The sequence below is a fragment of the Histomonas meleagridis genome, assembly GCF_020186115.1.
Source record: "Histomonas meleagridis strain 2922-C6/04-10x chromosome Unknown contig_37, whole genome shotgun sequence".
NCBI lineage: Eukaryota > Parabasalia > Tritrichomonadida > Dientamoebidae > Histomonas > Histomonas meleagridis.
The window spans coordinates 13,172-31,346 of record NW_027150880.1 but is presented as its reverse complement, the minus strand read 5'-3'; the positions used below and the strand labels follow the sequence as shown (position 1 = coordinate 31,346).

Genomic DNA, 18,175 nt, shown 5'->3' with positions numbered 1-18,175 from the left:
TTTCGATTGTAAATATAATGAATATAATATCATTTGAGGCAAAACATCATCGAAATATTTTAATGAGTTCATATGTAATGCAAATATCATACTTAAACAAGATACTGCTGTAATGTCATTATAGTTATCGAATGATTCCCAAATTTCTTCTGAATTTATTAAATATAAAAACTTTAATTTCGATTTAAGATATTTCGATACTTCTTCTGGATAAGATTTGAACATAATGTTTGTAATGAATGAAGTTGATTTATAATTATTATCATTTTGGAACATGAAATCTAACATTTCATTTATAGTATCAGAACAATTTTGGAATAAATTATCAAACACTTTAACTAATGGCAATAAATTCGACACATTTTTATAAGAAGTTGTCGAAAATATAGTGAAAAGAGGTTCGAAATCAGATCGATTCAAATCTTTCTCTAAGAAATATGTAAAGAATAATGGAACTTTCGGTTCTCTTTGTAATGAATTAATACAAATTTCTAACATTTCGAAGTATACATCGATTTCTTCATCCGAAAGATTTTGTTCGATTTGTTCCCAAATTTTATGTTCTGTTTCGATATCATATTTACTAAATGGGTTTATTTCTAATTTATCCTTTAATAATAACTTTGCGACATTAATCCCAAAGTTTGGCTCAATATTAAATATTGACATTCCTAAAACAAATAATTGCGTAAGTTCCATACGTGTGAATTCGACATTACTTTTAAGTATCGCATTACCTAAAATTTGTGATCTTCTTGAAGATAATGAAGATCGAATTATTATAGATCGACCATTTTTATTATTAGCAAATAAACAAGAAATACAATCAGAAATAATATATTGAATTATCGAATCGATTGACGATTTTTCGGAGAATTGTATTATATAATTCATTATTTCTTCAATTCGTTTATTATCATCAATTAATTGATGTTTTAATATCGCCGAAAATAAATCTAAACTCGCGAATAAGAATTGTTCATCAATAACAAATATTTCTTTAGGATTAACTTTCTGCATTAAGAATCCAATTATATCTTCTTTCGTTTGTTTTAATTCTTCGATTTTTTCCGGATGGATTCTAAGATAAGTTGAACATACATTTAATGACATTTTATCTATTGGTATATCACGTTCGAATCTTAATCTTTTTAACTTTAAATAGTTTTGAATTGTTGGCAAAAATATATCTTTTTGATCATTAAAATTATAATATTTAAATTTACGATGTGAAATAATTGCGTTTTGAATATATAAAAAGTATTGTATTGGTTGTCCATTATATTTAACATTTAATTCTTCATATACTTCAAATAATAAATCCCAATTCGATGGATCTAACATTTGAATATATTGTTGAATTTCATTATATTTCCATCGATACATATATTCAAGTGATGCAAATAAAAATAATTTTGTGATCTTTAATGGCTCATTATTAATATTCTTCGATCGTGTTAATTGATATAATGCCTTTAAAAATGTATTTGTATATTCTTGATTTTGATAACGATCCATTTGTATCCAAAAGTCGGCACTTTCAACAAATATATTAATAAACCATTCTTCATTTTCTTTTATACAATTAGTGAATGAATTTGTTTTTTGTTGATTATCAATGAAATAATTCGATAACTTAAATTTATTCGATAATCGATTAAATAATATAAATAATTGATGTAATGATGTATACATTTTCTTAGATTTAATAAATATAAATGGAAATATTTTACTTTCTATTGTTAATAATAAATGATTAATATTAATAACATTTTCACCTTCTAATTTCTTAAGGATTGTGAAATATTTTATTAATGTTTCAATGATTTGTATAACTTGATCGATTTTGATTTTAGGATTCATATGTGATACTAAATTAATTGGTATATTCATTGTTAAATCTGCTAATAATTCTTGAATAGAATTCTTTTGCATAAGTTCCGTATAACCATTAGTTGCTGCTATTAATAAATCAATGTCATTAAGTTCATTTGCATCTTTTATTAAATGTGGTAATAAACTTTGAGCATCTTTCGAATGTTTCCATAAAATTGGTATTAAATACATCATTTCAATAAGTAAAGGCTTTGTTGCTTTTGCTAAGAAAAATGATTTAATGTTTGTGGATATAATTGTAATTAAATCTGCTGAAGTTGCTTCTGATATAGTATATATCTTATTTATCATTTTAATCAAAAATACTAATGATGTTTGATTATCTATGAATTGTGGTGCTGTAGTTGCAATACTATTTAAGAATGCAAATACAGTCTTTAAATCATCTTTAGCTGCATATAAATATAAGTCACAAAAATTATTTAAATGTTCTAAATAGATTTCGGGAAATATTAATAATTTGGATTTCTTAAATAAATTTTGATGTACTTCTTTGAGAAATAATGATGTGGTTAATTTATTAGGACAAACTAATTTATAAGATTTAACTAAAAGTTTGGAAGTTTGTAATGGATCAAGTTTAAATATGTTTTTTATAAATTGTAGAATTTTGTCGGGCTTAACGGTCTCCGAGGTGACCGAAACGATAACAAACGCCGATTTTAACGTTCGATGGTCAATTTTCTTTTGCTTCGGATTGCATAGTTTACATACTAATTTGAAGAACTTTGGGTTGATGGATTTGATATTGGACGAAATAATGGTCTTAGAAACAAATTTAAGATATTCACATTGCGTTTCAAAATCAAGAGACTTTGAATCAGATGATGTTAATTGATTAATGGTTTCTTGTTCAACAGATCTTAATAAACGTAAGTTATGTAGAAAAGGTGCTAAGGCTTTCCGTGATTGTTTGTTGCCGCTAAGTAAACTTTGAATTCGATTTAATATGACAGTACGCCATTCTGGATCAATTGATAAAAATGAATAAATTTTACCATCATAACGTGAAAGATTTGGATCGTTAGTAACATGTAAAAGAAGATCACCAAATATTGTATGATTTTTAGGAGACAATTGTGAAAAATTAAAACTTTTTTGTAACAAAACGAGTTGATAAACAAGTTCGAGATAAATGTCAATGTATGGAAAGAACGACTCTGGAAAAGTTGTTTCTGGTGTTGTTAATGAACGTTGGTGATATGTATAATTTGGATCAGTAATTTGACATGTAAAAACTAAAGAATCATATAATAACTCCACAAGTTGGTTGAGCGTTTCTGGAAATGACTTTTCTGAAGATAAGGATAAAATAATACTTTTAATGGCATTAAAATAAAGGAAACAATCATCTTTTGTCATTCCAATAATCCTTGAAATCATTTGCGAAATTTCTTTCTGAAAAGGTTCATTTTGAAGAAGAGGTATATATTGATCTGATAATTCTAAAAAAACTAATTCTGGTGCATTTATATCTCTAAGCAAATAAAGCACACCTGTCGCAGCTAATTGAGGGGCGAGCTTCTTAATAGTGACTGATTCTTTCATAAAAAATTCCCCAAACGCGTTTTGTAAGCGCTTTTTCTATGTGTTTACAATTCTTTGCTTAGGCTCGGTGACCAGATATGAACTCAAAATCACAAAATGCAAAAATTTATAATATCTCTATATTCTCGAATTATATTAAAATTTCTTTGATATTAAGAATTAAAAAAAATTGGGTCAAGTTTTTTTATGGATATAAAATAATTATTTGTTCTGTTATAACATTAAAAAAGTATAAACACAATAAAAACGGCGGTTATCATAAAATTGGTGATATGAAAATAACCGCTACTGTAACATGAAAAAAGGAACTAAAACTCAAATAGAAAGCTTAGCTAATTCCTCATTAAAAGACATAAAAATATTAATGTTGGATGTCATAAATTGAAAATGTATTTTCATAAAAATAATTGACTAAATTCTTATTCTGAATATCAAGAATGCGCTTTGCGCTGTTTGCTTCGCTATGCCCCGCAAACATTAAGAAATTTTTTGTAATAAACTCATTGGAATATAGAGATTAAATTATAAAAAGTTAACAGTATAATAGAAAAATATTGGGAGTGAGAAAATTGGTTTTTGTGTTAATTTTAAAAATTATAATTTTTAAAAACAACAGAAAAGGTCAAAAACATGAGATGACAGGGTCTCTATTAGATGCTTTTCTAAAATGGGAATCGGCTAGCCGAAGTTTCCCATTTCGAAAACTTATTTTATCTAATATAAAGATTATTATATTTATGATATTATTGGATACCAACCATAGAAGGCTGAGAACTATCTCCAAAATTTGTGGGAAATTGAATTCGCCACAATTTGGTGAGCAAAGAATCAAAAAAAATGATGATAAGAGTTGAATAAAGTCAAAAAAAGAATAAGTGAGGTTTAAACAATGGGAAATTGAGATGCAAAAATAACAAAATAACACATGGAAATTATTTAAATTATTTAATATAGTACTTATGTTAGCATCTGAAAAAGATCATACAAAAATAGTCAAATTACTTCTTGAAAAATAAGGAATTGATATTAATGCTAAAGATATTCATTTGTTTTATTTAAAATTTATTTTTATTATTTTGAACGCAAACCAATTCTAAAATCAAATCACCATTTGGGAGGTGTCTGGAAAAATTTTTTGTTCAATTTCGTGAAATAGTTAGACACTTATAATAAAATACATGTTATATCTAAGGTTAAGTAAAATATATCAATTATATTCAAAATTATTAATATTTCATGAGAATTTATTCTGTATTTTTATTGAGAAGATATTTGGTTGAGAAGTTAGTGGTTTTCGATCATTTCAAACACAAATTCCATTCATTTCATCACATTCCTAATTGTGGCACCTGACATATAAACCACTTTTTAAATGACCTCATGGGTTCTCTCAAAAAAAGAGGTTTGTGTATACCAAAGTCCGTTTATTTTGTTGCAACAAAACTTTTCGAAAAGTTAATATTTCATATATCAAAATAACTTTACTGATCAGTAAACACAACAGAAAGCAGTTCTTTACAACAAAGCCTTGAGGTTAATCAAATTTTATTTTTCCCATTCTGTATGGAAGTTTCCTGGCTTATCAAATCTTTCATAAGTGTGAGCACCGAAGCAGTCACGTAACCCTTGAAGAAGATTTGCAGGAAGAAGATCACTACGGTATGAATCGAAGTAAGTTAATGTTGATGAAAACAGTGGAATTGGAAATCCACCAAGTGCTCCAAGCGCGACAATCTTTCTCCAGGATGCAATTCTCTCTTCAACAGCATTTCTAAAGTGGGGAACCATAAGCAAATTCTTTGTATCTTCCGTATAATGCTCAGCAATTACCCTCAAGAAAGCTGCTCTTATTATACATCCACCACGCCAAATCCTAGCGCAAGCAGAGATATTTACGCCATATCCAAACTTTTCACTAGCTGCCTTAATGAGCGCAAGTCCCTGTGCATAACAAACGATCTTTGAAGCATAAAGAGCATCTTCCATTTCGTCGAACGTTAATTCGAACGATATGTCATTGATTTTCTGGTTTTTGATTACTTTCGATGCGCAAACACGTTCTTCCTTCATGAATGAAATTGATCGTGCTGCAACTGCTTCACTAAATGCTGGCGCAGGGATTCCGAAGTCAAACGAATCTTGCGCAGCCCATTTTCCAGTCCCTTTTTGATTTGCTCTATCCACAATTAGATCTAATAGATATTTTCCATCAGATTCTTTCTTCCGTATTACTTTCTCGGTGATTTCGATGAGATAAGACTTAAGAAGACCTTGATTCCACTTTCCGAAAAGGTCTGCGATTTTCTCATTATCAAGTTGATACTTATTTTTGAGTATATGATAAGTTTCAGCTATCAATTGCATATCGGCATATTCGATAGCATTATGAACCATCTTAACAAAATGTCCAGCAGAACCTGTACCAATGTAATCGACGCAAGGAGAACCATCCGAAGCTTTAGCTGAAATTGGAATTAGAATATCTTTAACTATATCCCATGCATATTTTGATCCACCGAACATCATTGAAGGTCCATTCAGAGCTCCTTCTTCACCACCAGAGATTCCCATTCCAACGAAATGAATTCCAGTTCCTTCAGATTTAGCTAATCTTCGATTAGTATCTTTCCAATAAGAGTTTCCGCCATCAATGATTATATCACCAGGCTCCAGAACATTTAAAAACTCATCCAAAACTTGATCTACGAATTCAGCAGTGATCATAATGAGTACAATTCTTGGCCTTTTTAATTTTAATACTATTTCTTCAATTGTTTTACAAGGTATCATATTTCCTTCTTTTAAATCAAGTAATGCTTGAGTTTTAGCATATGATCTATTATGTATTATAACATTAAATCCATTCCTGGCAATGTTACGAGCAATGTTACTACCCATGACACCGAGTCCAGAGACACAAATATCAGCGCACATTAGCTGAATGATAAATTTTATGAAAGTCGGATCAAATAAATTCAACCGCTGACGGCTCCTTTGAAAATATGTGTCACGTCACCTCATTATTATTTATGACAATGAATTTAGCAGAGACTCCGATTTGTATTGTCATTTTTGGTGCTTCGGGTGATTTAACTATGCGAATGCTAATCCCAAGCATTGAAACTATTTCATGTTATACACATTTCCATCCGAAAACAAAAATAATAGGAATTGCACGAACTAATTTTAAAGTTGGTGAATTAGAAGAGATATATTCGAATGGAATCAAACAATTTTCACGTATATCACCTGATACTAATATTGATAATATATCATGTGAAGCATTAAATGTATTTTTTAAGCGTTTCACATATATTTGTGGTGATTATAATGATATTAATACATATAAATCACTTTCAATTGAACTTAACAAAGAAAATTATAAAATTGTTTTAATTTATTTAGCAACGCCACCAACATTAATCGAAAATATTATTAGTAATCTTGGACAATTAGATATATCTAAGTCTAATTCAACACGTATTATCATTGAGAAACCTTTTGGCATCAATTTAAAGTCTGCGAAAGAACTTAATGAATTCATACATAATAATTTTAATGAAGAACAAATATATCGAATCGATCATTATCTTGCTAAAGAAACGGTAATGAACATCTTCACAATTCGATGGGGTAATACTATTTGGGAGCCATTATGGAATCGTAATTACATTTCACATGTTGAAATTGTTGTATCTGAATCAGTCGATGTTGGGAAACGTGTTGGTTATTATGATTCATCAACAGTCCTTAGAGATATGATACAAAATCATCTTCTTCAAATGTTATCGATCATTGCGATGGAGCCTCCATCGAATTTAAACCCCAAAACAATTCGTGACGAGAAAATGAAAGTTCTTAATGCTATTCGTCAAATAGAAACTTCTGATGTAATTCTTGGACAATATAATGGGTATAAAGAACATAAAGGAATTAAACCTAATTCAACTACGCCAACATTAGCAGTGTTACGTCTTTACATTGATAATTGGCGTTGGCAAGGAGTACCATTTTATATAATTAGTGGGAAATGTCTTAAAAAGAAGACGTCGAAAATCAAATTAATTTTTAATGACGTACCTCATCAGACATTTAATGAGAATATAATCAATAAGCCGAACATTTTAAAGATAAAGATACAGCCGAATGAAGGAATTACATTAAAACAACATGTCAAAGTTCCGGGTTTAGGACTTAGAACACAACAAATACCGTTAAGTTTTTCGTATAACAAAATATTCGGCCAATATTCATTAAGAGGCGCTTATGAACGTGTAATATTGGACGCAATTAACGGTGACCAGTCGTTCTTTCCGCGCTCTGATGAGATTGAAGCTTCGTGGAGAATTATCGAGCCGATACTTAAAGACGAATATTTTGTTATAAAGTATTCAAAAGGTTTAAACATTTCTTATGGCGATTTAAAAAGGAAAACAAAATTCAATTCAATTAAAAACTACTTCACCAATTCAATGGAATTTACGATTACATCGGCAGATTTATTGGTTCAAATTATAGAGAGAACGTTAAAGTCAAACGGTCGTTGTAATATAGCTATATCAGGAGGTAATACACCACAACCAATATTTAGTATGATATCAACTAATGAGAAATATATTAAGAAAATTGATGTGAATAATATACATTGGTTCTTCGTAGATGAACGTTGTGTTCCACCTGATGATAAAGAATCGAATTATCGAATGGTCAAAGAATGTCTATTTGATAGAATTAATGTTCCAAATGAAAATGTTCATCGAATGAAAGGTGAAATTCTTCCGGAAACTGCCGCAGATGAATACAAAAATGAAATTTTGAAACATTTTAATTTGGAAAATGAAGAAGTTACTCCGAAGTTCGATGTAATAGTGCTCGGAATGGGAGCTGATGCGCACACTGCGTCGTTATTCCCCGGCACTAGTGCATGCAACGACGGGAAGTCATTAGTCATTGCGCATTTCGTGCCGCAAGTGAATATGCACCGAATAACTTTGGGAAAAAGAGTCATTAACAACGCGGAAAATGTGCTGTTCTTGGTGAAGGGCGACGACAAGAAAAATGCGCTTCGTTTGGTGCACGAGGGAACTTATGTGCCGTCGCTCCTTCCCGCGCAGTGCGTGCGGCCGAAGAGTAGGAAGCTGACGTGGAACATACTGATGCAGTAAACATGAAATGTCTGAACTTTTGTCCGAGTTATGCCGAACAATTCAACATCAGTTCGAGAGAATGAAATTTGGTTCCATTGCAATGTGTCATAAGTGCGCTGTGGTGCTGCAGATGGAAGTTTGGGACGGCGGTGCTGTTGTTTCCGAAAATGTAAAGTTTTTAGTGCAGAAGCATTCACGAATCGCATGTTTTCATTTGATGTTTACGAATTGATATCATGTAAACTTTAACATACAAATTTGAATCATTTATGATTTCTTTTCGTTCTGGAATTGAAAAATATTAACATAAATGACATTCAATAAGAGATTTCGTATGAACTTATCCACTACTAAGAAGGTGGATAGCCGATAGGAAATTCTATTAACGATAATTGATTTTCAGAACAATAATACGGTTAACTGCTTTGAATTCTCTATTCATGAATTCCAATTGATATTACAATTTTCAAACGACGATAGCGCTTTTTTGTCCAAAACGGTTTTCAGATTGTTGATTTGCTTTTGCTTCCACAAGAACGTATTGACAATTATTGATTTCATTACTATGTAGTTGACTGATTTTATGGCGTAGTCACATTGAAGGCGTTTTCCCTTCAAACGCACGTTTCAAGATTTATTTCATAACAAAATTATAAGTAAAAATATCAATAAAAATGTACAAACATTTAAAAAACAGGTTAGCCATTTATTCAAGATAATCAAAATCTTCAGGAATTTCAAATGATTTGTCGAAATCAGCTGATTGAAGATTGAACTTCTTGGTGCACCATGACTTTATGGAAAAAATGTTATCTGTCCACCGGTTTGCGGCATCAAAGGCAACAATTGATAATCTTTGTTTTTCTTTGATGCTTTCTGGATTAAGTTTTGAGTATTTGGATATTTCCTGGTTAAGCTGTTCAATTTCTGCTTGAATTTTTGCAATTTCTGTATTCAAATTTGTTCTTTCATCACAATCTTCTCTTCCTGGTTCCAATTGTATTATCTCCTGTTGCATGCTTGCTATTTCTTGCTCGTAACCATTTATTCTTTCTAGAAGTTGGTTTTCTTGTACTTTTCTTCTATTAAATGCTTCTGATGGAAAGCACCAATAAAAATTTCCACTTCCAATTTTATCAGATGAAATCATATCAGTATCACATAGTTCTTGAACTATATCTTTTACAAGCATTGCACTAATACTTTTTTTTCTCGGACATTCTTTTTCAAGTTCTTTTAATGACCAAACATCTTTAGACTCCATCATTAAGTCCTGTATTGCAATAAGTTTTTCATCTCTGGACAAACCTTTCTTCGGAGGCATCAAATACAAGTGAAGTTCATCAACGATAAAAAGGTGCCAACAAAGTGTCACTTTTATGTAAACACTGTTTGGTACCTGCCCTAAGAACGTTTAAATATAAACTAGTTAAATCTGAATAATTATTTATGAAATCAGATGTGTATATGTATTTTGTTATATTATAAATGATGAAGCTTAGGAGAAGTATGAGTTTTTGCTTTTTTTGTTTTTTTAACATTTTTCATCTGATTTTTTTTTCATGAAATAATTTAACTATTTCTGTATAACCATTTGAAGAAGCCATTATGAGTGCTGTATTAAATAATTAAAAAAATTTCCAAATAAAATAATTTAATATTTAAAAATAATATTTGGAAATTATTTAAATTATTTCAAACAGCACTTATTTTAGCACCACAAAATGGCCATACAGAGATAGTTATACTACTTCTTGAACAAGAAGGAATTGATATTATTGCTAGAGATATTTTTTCGTTTTATTTTGGATTTATTTTAATAATTTAGAATTTCAAAATAATATTTAAAATATTTAGAACAGCACACATCATTGTGTCTGAGAAAGGTCATATAGAAGTCGTTAAATTACTTCTTGAACAAAAAGGAAAATGACTCAAACTCGAAGAAATAAATGAGAAAAACTATTAAAGTGAACTATAGACATCTCGACCAACTGTAAAAAAGTGTCATCTAAACGTTTTTTATCGTTATAAACTTTTCTGAGATTCAAAACACTTATGCCTCCACGACCTACGCCAAGTTCTCGAAAAATCATCACAGCGAAAAGTACAAAAGATTCCAAATCAAAGTCAACACGTCTTGCATCAGGGAACAATGCAACAAATCAAGCTAATCAAATTCTCAAAAATCGCACGGTCATGTCAACTCCACGCTCTGATATGATCCAGGAGATAGGTCTTCAACGATCTTTCCCCTCAACATATTCTACTGAAGATTATGGTCAAATTGAAGATTTACCATTAATTTCTTCGGTTACAGAAGACAAATTTAATGACCTTATGCGTAAGAAGCTGCAGCAATGTCGAATCATTTGTAATTTTTCGGATCCTATGTCAGATTTAAAAAATCGAAAAATCAAACTTGGATATCTTCATGAAATTCTCGATTGTATCTCTCAACCCAAATATTTCAAATTGTTTGAACCTGAAACATTTAAAATGTTTTTTGCCATGATCAAATCCAATATAATTCGAGCCATATCACCTATTCCTGACTTAGTTAAAATCCCAATGATTGGTGACGACATCAAAGATACCATATATGAATCCACATGGCCACATCTTGAAGTTGTTTATCAAATCTTCCAAAGATTTCTTGAATCATCCCTAATGGATCCATCACAATTTGTCCAATACATAGATTCCTCATTTATATCACAGTTTTTATTGCTATTTAATGCCGCTGATCAACGTGAACGAGATGCGTTAAAGATGATTTTACATCGACTTTATCATAAGTTCATCCAACAACGCCCATTGATTCGTCAAGCCATTACAAATGTCTTTTACACCTACATATATGAAACTCGTTATTTTTGTGGGATTACTGAATTATTAGAAATCATGGTCTCAATCATCAAAGGTTATGCCATTCCATTAAAGCAAGAGCATAAGACATTCTTAATTAAGATATTATTACCATTACATACTTCATATTACTTACATTTATTTGCCCCGAATCTCTTTTTTTGTGTGATGCAATATATCCAAAAAGACTCCACCTTAATTCCCATCATAATTAAAGAGCTTTTAAAGCTTTGGCCTGTATCATGTTCATATAAAGAATTATTATTTATCAATCAACTTGGTAAAATCTTAGAAATGGCTAACGAGGAACAATTTGTTGAACTAATTGACCCTTTGTTTCATCAAATTGGTAAGTCTATAACTTCAAATAACTTCCAAGTGAGCGAAGCCGCGATGTTAATGTGGAAAAATGACAAATTTGTGCAATTGACTACTTTACACGCGAAGGAAATCTTTCCAATAATTTGTCCATATTTATATCAAGCAGGAACAAATCATTGGAATACAGGAATAAAGAACTTAGCTGTTTCGGTAATTAGAATTTGCATGGAAACGTCTCAAGCTGTTTTTAACGCTTTTAGTAAAACAATGAAAGCGCAAGAACAACATGAGATGCAAAAACTAATTAATAAAAAGGAAACATGGAAAATGATGATTAGAAGTGCTGCTCAGCATGGAGTGAAAACTGTAATAAATGAGAAATGCGGAACACTCGATGTAACTTACAATAATTAAATAAATATTTCGTTATAGAAAAAAAATATTTTTTAAGTGGAGATGAAAATTGGAGAAATGTTTTGTGATTGATTCGTTACTTACATTGGGTGAATTTTATACTGTGTATGGATATGACTTTTGTAATCACATTGATGTAAATATTTCCCAAAAGGAAAATCCTTATGAATAATATCCATAAAGTATTAAATAGTAATGGTAATTTATCATGTTGTTTCAATTTTTGAGCTGTCACTTTTTTGTAATATAAACGATATTTTGAGTTGAAAACGATCGATTTAACTTCAATTTTTACCACTTTTATATAATAAAAATCCTTATATATAAGGATCCTTTAATATTCAAGAAGATTTCTTAAGAATTCAATTGACGAAGAAAATATTATATGAGATATATCAAAAAGTTAAAACGATGGATTTCAGTGTCTTCTTGAATGTGGAACAAAAAGAACAAAAAAGAATTTTTTTATCAAAGAAATAATGATTTCTCTGAATACACTTTAATATTTTGTGGTGTGATAATGAAATATTATATACTTGAAAATTCGTTTAGTTCAATTAATTAATGCAGCCAAAAACCATGAGAATGTTTTTGTTCTTTGTGCTAAAAAACTTGAAACGAGGAATGTGATTCGTTGTTTAGACAACTGAAATTGTACCCCTCCTACGACCAGTACGACGGGCAGCTACGAGACCGACCTTTTGACCTGGGCGAGCATTACGTGATACTGTTGATGGCTTACCGATGTGTTGATGTGAACCACCACCGTATGGGTGATCGACTGGGTTCATTGCTGTACCACGGACAACTGGCCATGCCTTCCTCTTTGCGGCGTATTTGTGTGCAACTGTACCGGCCTTAAGGAGTGGCTTTTCGAGACGACCGCCACCAGATACAACACCAAGGCATGCGCGGCAATTGCTAGAAACAACAACTTTACGGCCGGATGGGAGTTGGACACGTGTGTAACCATCATCGTTGTGTGTGATAACGCGGCATGAATCGCCTGAGCAACGGCCATAACGACCACCATCTCCTGGATGATGTTCAACGTTGCAAACTTCGGCACCTTCTGGGATTTGACCAAGTGGGAGAATGTTACCGACATGAAGGGAGGCTGTTGAACCAACTTGGATTAATTGACCTGTGTGAATACCTTCTGGGGCGATAACAAGATGTCTTTCAAGACCTGCTTTACCAGACTTTTGGAAAACAAGTTGGGCAAGTGGAGCGCCTCTTCCTGGATCATGGATGATGTCTTTGACAACACCAACAATTTGAGCAGACCTTTGGGCAGCTGTAAGTGGCATAAATTTGGCAGCGCCTTTCCTGTGGTGTGTATGAGCACGGAAAACATTACCATTACCTTTACGCTGAGCTCGGATGATGTGTCCCATTACAAAAGGCCGACCAAAACCGCAAATCAACAGTTTCTTGTCGAACGTTAATATCATATATTTTTTGAATCAAAAATGATCGCATTCGATCACAAATTTTTCCTTTTGATGAAATCTTCATCTTACATTAATAAGTATGATTCCCCATAAAATTTTTAAAAGAATTATTTTTTGAAACTTATTTATTGCTTTTTGGTTTAAATTTCGATAATTTGGTATTTAATACATCTCTAATTTTTTTTAAATTACAAAATTATTTCTTACTTTGTGTGTCTTGTTTTTAGTCTAACAAATATATTACATGATATATTAAATTTTCCATTAAAGTTAACAATTGGATAAAGAATGATAACAATGTTTTTTTATTAAGAAGATATAAATTAATAAAGTTATCTCGAAAAATTTCTTAATGCAGAAACTTAAGGCATCTTCTGCTTGGGCATAAAACACCCAAATAAAAAATTGAGAAAAGGATCATCAGCAATAAACCGTGAAATAAAATATACTTTTTCAAAAACGATTGTCAAATATTTATGAGAAAAACGATCGATTTTGACATTTTTTCCTAACTGTAACAACAAGTAAAATGTCCTCGAACAACGGAATCAAACTCCCTTCTCGTGCATTTGTTGAATCATGGGATGACCTTGGTGTAATTCCTTTGCTCGACACAACTGCTAAATCTGTACCATCAGCTGTTTTTGTTGATTTTCCAAATGAAACTTATGCACATCATATGATCTATGAAGCAGATATACCAAACCTTACAGCTAAATCAACACTAACTCTTATCAAGAAACTTTCTCAAAAAATAGCTCAAGCTGATGTAATGATTAATAAATTATACTCACGAAGATGCTATTCAAATGCTATCACTGCTTTTATCAAAAGGAAGAAAGTGGACAGTACAATTATGAATGCTGCAAAGCCATATTATGAAGAAATATTAGCACTTTGTAATGAAACCATGAATTTCATGATTGAATCTGTCACCACAATGCAACAACTTCTTGATTATAATTCTTTCTGGTCCACTGGGAAATATTCTGATCAACTTATTGATAGTATGTGTGAATTTTTTTATAAAGTATCAGCCATTGACGAAATCAAACTTGTCAAAACATCATTGGTTAATGATTTAACCAACTTTAAGAACATGGCCAAAGGAAATGAATTTAATGATACAAATCTATCAGAGATTCGAACCTGGATGCCATCTAGAAATTACTTAGACACAGCCATCTTATCTAAAACTAGCAATAAACCCAAATCTGAGAAGCAAGCCATCGGCTCCATATTGGCCAATTATATTACAAATGCCATTGAGAAGCGTCAATATCTTCGCCCAGAGATGTTATTTGCGTACTTACGTTTCTTATCATTCATTGTCAAATTTAATGATAGTGATACCAAAACCATTCAATTTTTAATTTCACAGTCCAACAAACATCCTCTTATCCCATTAGCGTATGAAGTTAGCATTAGTATCAGTGATTTATGCAAGTCTGTTCCAGCATTTCGATCAGCCAAATTACAACTCAAACTTGAAGAACAAGAACCAGTCAAAAGCACATTAACCAAATTGTTATCCAATTTCCCCACTGAAATAGCAAATGCCGAAAGCAAGAAGATCACTCCACAGAAGTTATATGAGATCGTATTAACAGTTATCAAAGAAATTGGATCAACGAAAAACATCTTACGCGAACAACTTGCTTATAAATTAGCGAATCCACCAATTGTCCCTGAGATTAGTAGTACCTTTGAGAAGTCAATGCGTAAAGGCTATAGTGAAGAAGAGATCCAATTATTATTACAATTATTAATGTTATGGCGATCATTAAGTGATCAATTACGTCAAGCATCAGAAACAATATATCGAATCTTAAGTAATTACTTCAATGAAATCTTCCAAAGTTTCATACGTAATGATTGTGATTATATCATAAAACATTTGCCACAAAAATCAGATAAAGACTTAAAGAGTGTCTTCCAATCATTACGTGAATTACTTGGAGATATCTTAGAGCCAGATGAAAATAAGAAATCATCGAAATCTAAACAAACGCAATCATCGAAAGATGAAAGTGTATATAAGAAATCTTCACCTTCTCCATCATCAGTAGAGTTTTTACGTATCCAAATCCAACATTTATTAAACCCAACATCCGAAATGGCTCCGATTAAAAAGAACATTGGAAAAGATAAATCAATTGATATGTTACAAACGTTTTTGAATAACTCATTGTATTGGTGCGACTTGATGCAATTTGGGCAATTAATTGATCTGTTAAGTGATCAATCGGATTTGTTCTTTAAAGAAGTACAGTTGGATCTTAATAAGGTAATAACATTTCCTGTACGTAGTTCATTACCTTATGTGTTATGTGAATACGCTTTAACTAATTATATGGTCCCAGAATTGACCGAAATGATATTTTATCCAATCGGTATTTATGATGACGCTGCACATAGAGCTCAACAACAAATTAAATCGAAGTTTTTATTGGACGAAATTAAGGCTGAAGCCGATATTTGTATGCATACGTTAACTTTATTAATTTCTGATTTTACATTTACAGCATTCAAATCTTACGCTTCAATTAGATTTTTGCCAGATGAATTCGCTAAGAAAATTAAGAACGATAGCCAGTTACAATGGCCTGAATCAAGAGCGTATCGTCTCACAAATTTGTTACAACAAAATCAGTTTTATTTACACTGCAGACAAATTGACGTAAAATCTCTTATCGTGCAGCCGATAGAGGAGCAAATGAATGACGCAATTCAAAAATTGATTAAAACTGCAGCAACAAACGGCCTCTCAACGATGGTGGCGGTTTCTAAAGGCCTTGAAATCATTCGAGAAACTCATAGGCTTTTATGTGAACAAGGCTTAGCATTAACGGACTATAATAGCCTTTTGAAGGTGGCGTTAGGTGATACTACACCTACTTCTTTTGTTTCTAGCTTTATGGTTTCAATGATAAAATATATTACACATAAAGTATCATCAAAGTATTTCCTTAGGACTTGCCCACTTAGATTAGTGCCTATAGATTATAAGCCATTACCATCAATTCCATTTGGTAAAGGAAATCTTGCAAAAATCTTAAAAACAGCCCTTGAACCAACAGCAAAACTTATAACAGTTCAACACTTTTGTCATTTTGCACGTCTTTTAGATATGGGTACTATTACATGTGCGATACAAATGATATGCACTGATTTCGATACAATCTTTTCAAAGTTTGCCAATTCTTATGAAAAACTTTTACAGAAAGTTACCATTCGTCGTATCGCAGACCCGTCTATATCGGCCACAGGTCAAGTAATCTTTGATCGATTTGAAGGAGCATATTCTTACTTCACATATGACAACGATGTTCAAGACCTATTCCGAGAAATGCGTGCGGTGGGCAATGTTATAGCATCAGCCTATTTACTTGATATTGCAATATCAAATAAGAAAATGACACGTGCCCAAGTCATAAGCTACTTCAAAGGCTTAGGACTTGACGGCAAGTATCACATTGACTTAAACCAAATGTATGGTCAGTCATTAGCGATTTCATTAGGTAATCAAAATCCTATTCCATCAAGCAAAGACTCATTTCCAACAGTTGTCTCATTATTATTAAGTTCTGTATCGCGAAATCTCGCGAACAAGAAAGGGATTTTCGAAGAGAAAAGTAAAACTGTTTTAGATTTCCCATCTTTAACAGGTTTTGCTGCTGTTTGGTCTGTTTTAGAGTTTACATTTGTCCATATGGAAGCATTTCGATCGTCACAAGTGGCTTCTCCATTTGCTACTTTCGGCGAAGGAGTAATGTTATGCGCTGCGGCGATAATCGCGACTCTGAGGCACGAGAGATTGTACTTCGCAACAAACATCGGAAGAAAGATTCAAAAAGTGAAAGATGTCGATTTTGATGTGAACGGTGAATCGAAGTTGGCAAAGTTTTGCGCAGTGAACAGCTTGGAAAATAACTCGATGAATTGGGCACTGTCTTTCGTACAGCCAATAATTAGACACTTAAGAATTACTGGACTACTTGAATAAACATCATGCACCTAAATAAATGAAAAAATTTTATGTTACGAATTACAGAGCCAATGCAAATATATTGGAATGAGAAGTTTTTGGTTTGTGTAATGGTGTACAAGAAAAAGGCAGCAGAAAGATAAAAGTGCATTTTGTGCTGGATTTGCCGTTCAAATCACATATGAAAACAATCTAAACAGCAATGCATACCAACTATTACCAAATCTGGCCACAGTGGCCGAGCTATTTTATACGGATGTGTCTCTTTCTTATTACGATCGCAATAAAAATATTTTATATACAAATTATTTCTAACCAAAAACAATTTAAAATAAGCGCTCTGAAGAATGTTTATTATAATATTAAAATTTATATATAAAAATTTGTTGACTTTTTTTCCTTGTAAGCCGTCCTTGGGTAACAGTTGGTTCCTGATAATTTTTTGAGAGGGTTTGTTTATAACTCCAATAGGGTGTCCCAATATCCGTTTATAATTTCTTTCACAAATGTGAGTTCACGAATTATTTTTTAATTATTAT

At 31.6% G+C, this 18,175-nt stretch overlaps 6 protein-coding genes across 6 annotated transcripts; 3 read left to right on the top strand and 3 right to left on the bottom strand.

Moving 5' to 3' along the window:
* Positions 1-4,989: 4,989 nt before the first annotated feature.
* On the bottom strand, positions 4,990-6,378 carry GO595_005656 (NADP-dependent phosphogluconate dehydrogenase; the record flags this gene model as incomplete). Its single annotated transcript, XM_067918923.1, has 1 exon — positions 4,990-6,378. One exon carries the CDS (start codon positions 6,376-6,378, stop codon positions 4,990-4,992), a length of 1,389 nt encoding a protein of 462 aa, XP_067774151.1.
* Positions 6,379-6,446: 68 nt separating this feature from the next.
* GO595_005655 (glucose-6-phosphate 1-dehydrogenase family protein) lies at positions 6,447-8,609 on the top strand (the record flags this gene model as incomplete). Its single annotated transcript, XM_067918922.1, has 1 exon — positions 6,447-8,609. One exon carries the CDS (start codon positions 6,447-6,449, stop codon positions 8,607-8,609), a length of 2,163 nt encoding a protein of 720 aa, XP_067774150.1.
* Positions 8,610-9,297: 688 nt separating this feature from the next.
* On the bottom strand, positions 9,298-9,915 carry GO595_005654 (meiotic nuclear division protein 1-like; the record flags this gene model as incomplete). The annotated part of the gene is made up of 1 exon (XM_067918921.1): positions 9,298-9,915. The coding sequence occupies one exon, from the start codon at positions 9,913-9,915 to the stop codon at positions 9,298-9,300; it is 618 nt and encodes a 205-aa protein (XP_067774149.1).
* Positions 9,916-10,649: 734 nt separating this feature from the next.
* GO595_005653 (serine/threonine-protein phosphatase 2A 56 kDa regulatory subunit alpha isoform) lies at positions 10,650-12,194 on the top strand (the record flags this gene model as incomplete). The annotated part of the gene is made up of 1 exon (XM_067918919.1): positions 10,650-12,194. The coding sequence occupies one exon, from the start codon at positions 10,650-10,652 to the stop codon at positions 12,192-12,194; it is 1,545 nt and encodes a 514-aa protein (XP_067774148.1).
* Positions 12,195-12,832: 638 nt separating this feature from the next.
* On the bottom strand, positions 12,833-13,591 carry GO595_005652 (60S ribosomal protein L8; the record flags this gene model as incomplete). Its single annotated transcript, XM_067918918.1, has 1 exon — positions 12,833-13,591. One exon carries the CDS (start codon positions 13,589-13,591, stop codon positions 12,833-12,835), a length of 759 nt encoding a protein of 252 aa, XP_067774147.1.
* Positions 13,592-14,177: 586 nt separating this feature from the next.
* On the top strand, positions 14,178-17,654 carry GO595_005651 (cytoplasmic FMR1-interacting protein 1; the record flags this gene model as incomplete). Its single annotated transcript, XM_067918917.1, has 1 exon — positions 14,178-17,654. One exon carries the CDS (start codon positions 14,178-14,180, stop codon positions 17,652-17,654), a length of 3,477 nt encoding a protein of 1,158 aa, XP_067774146.1.
* Between the last annotated feature and the right edge of the window lie 521 nt (positions 17,655-18,175).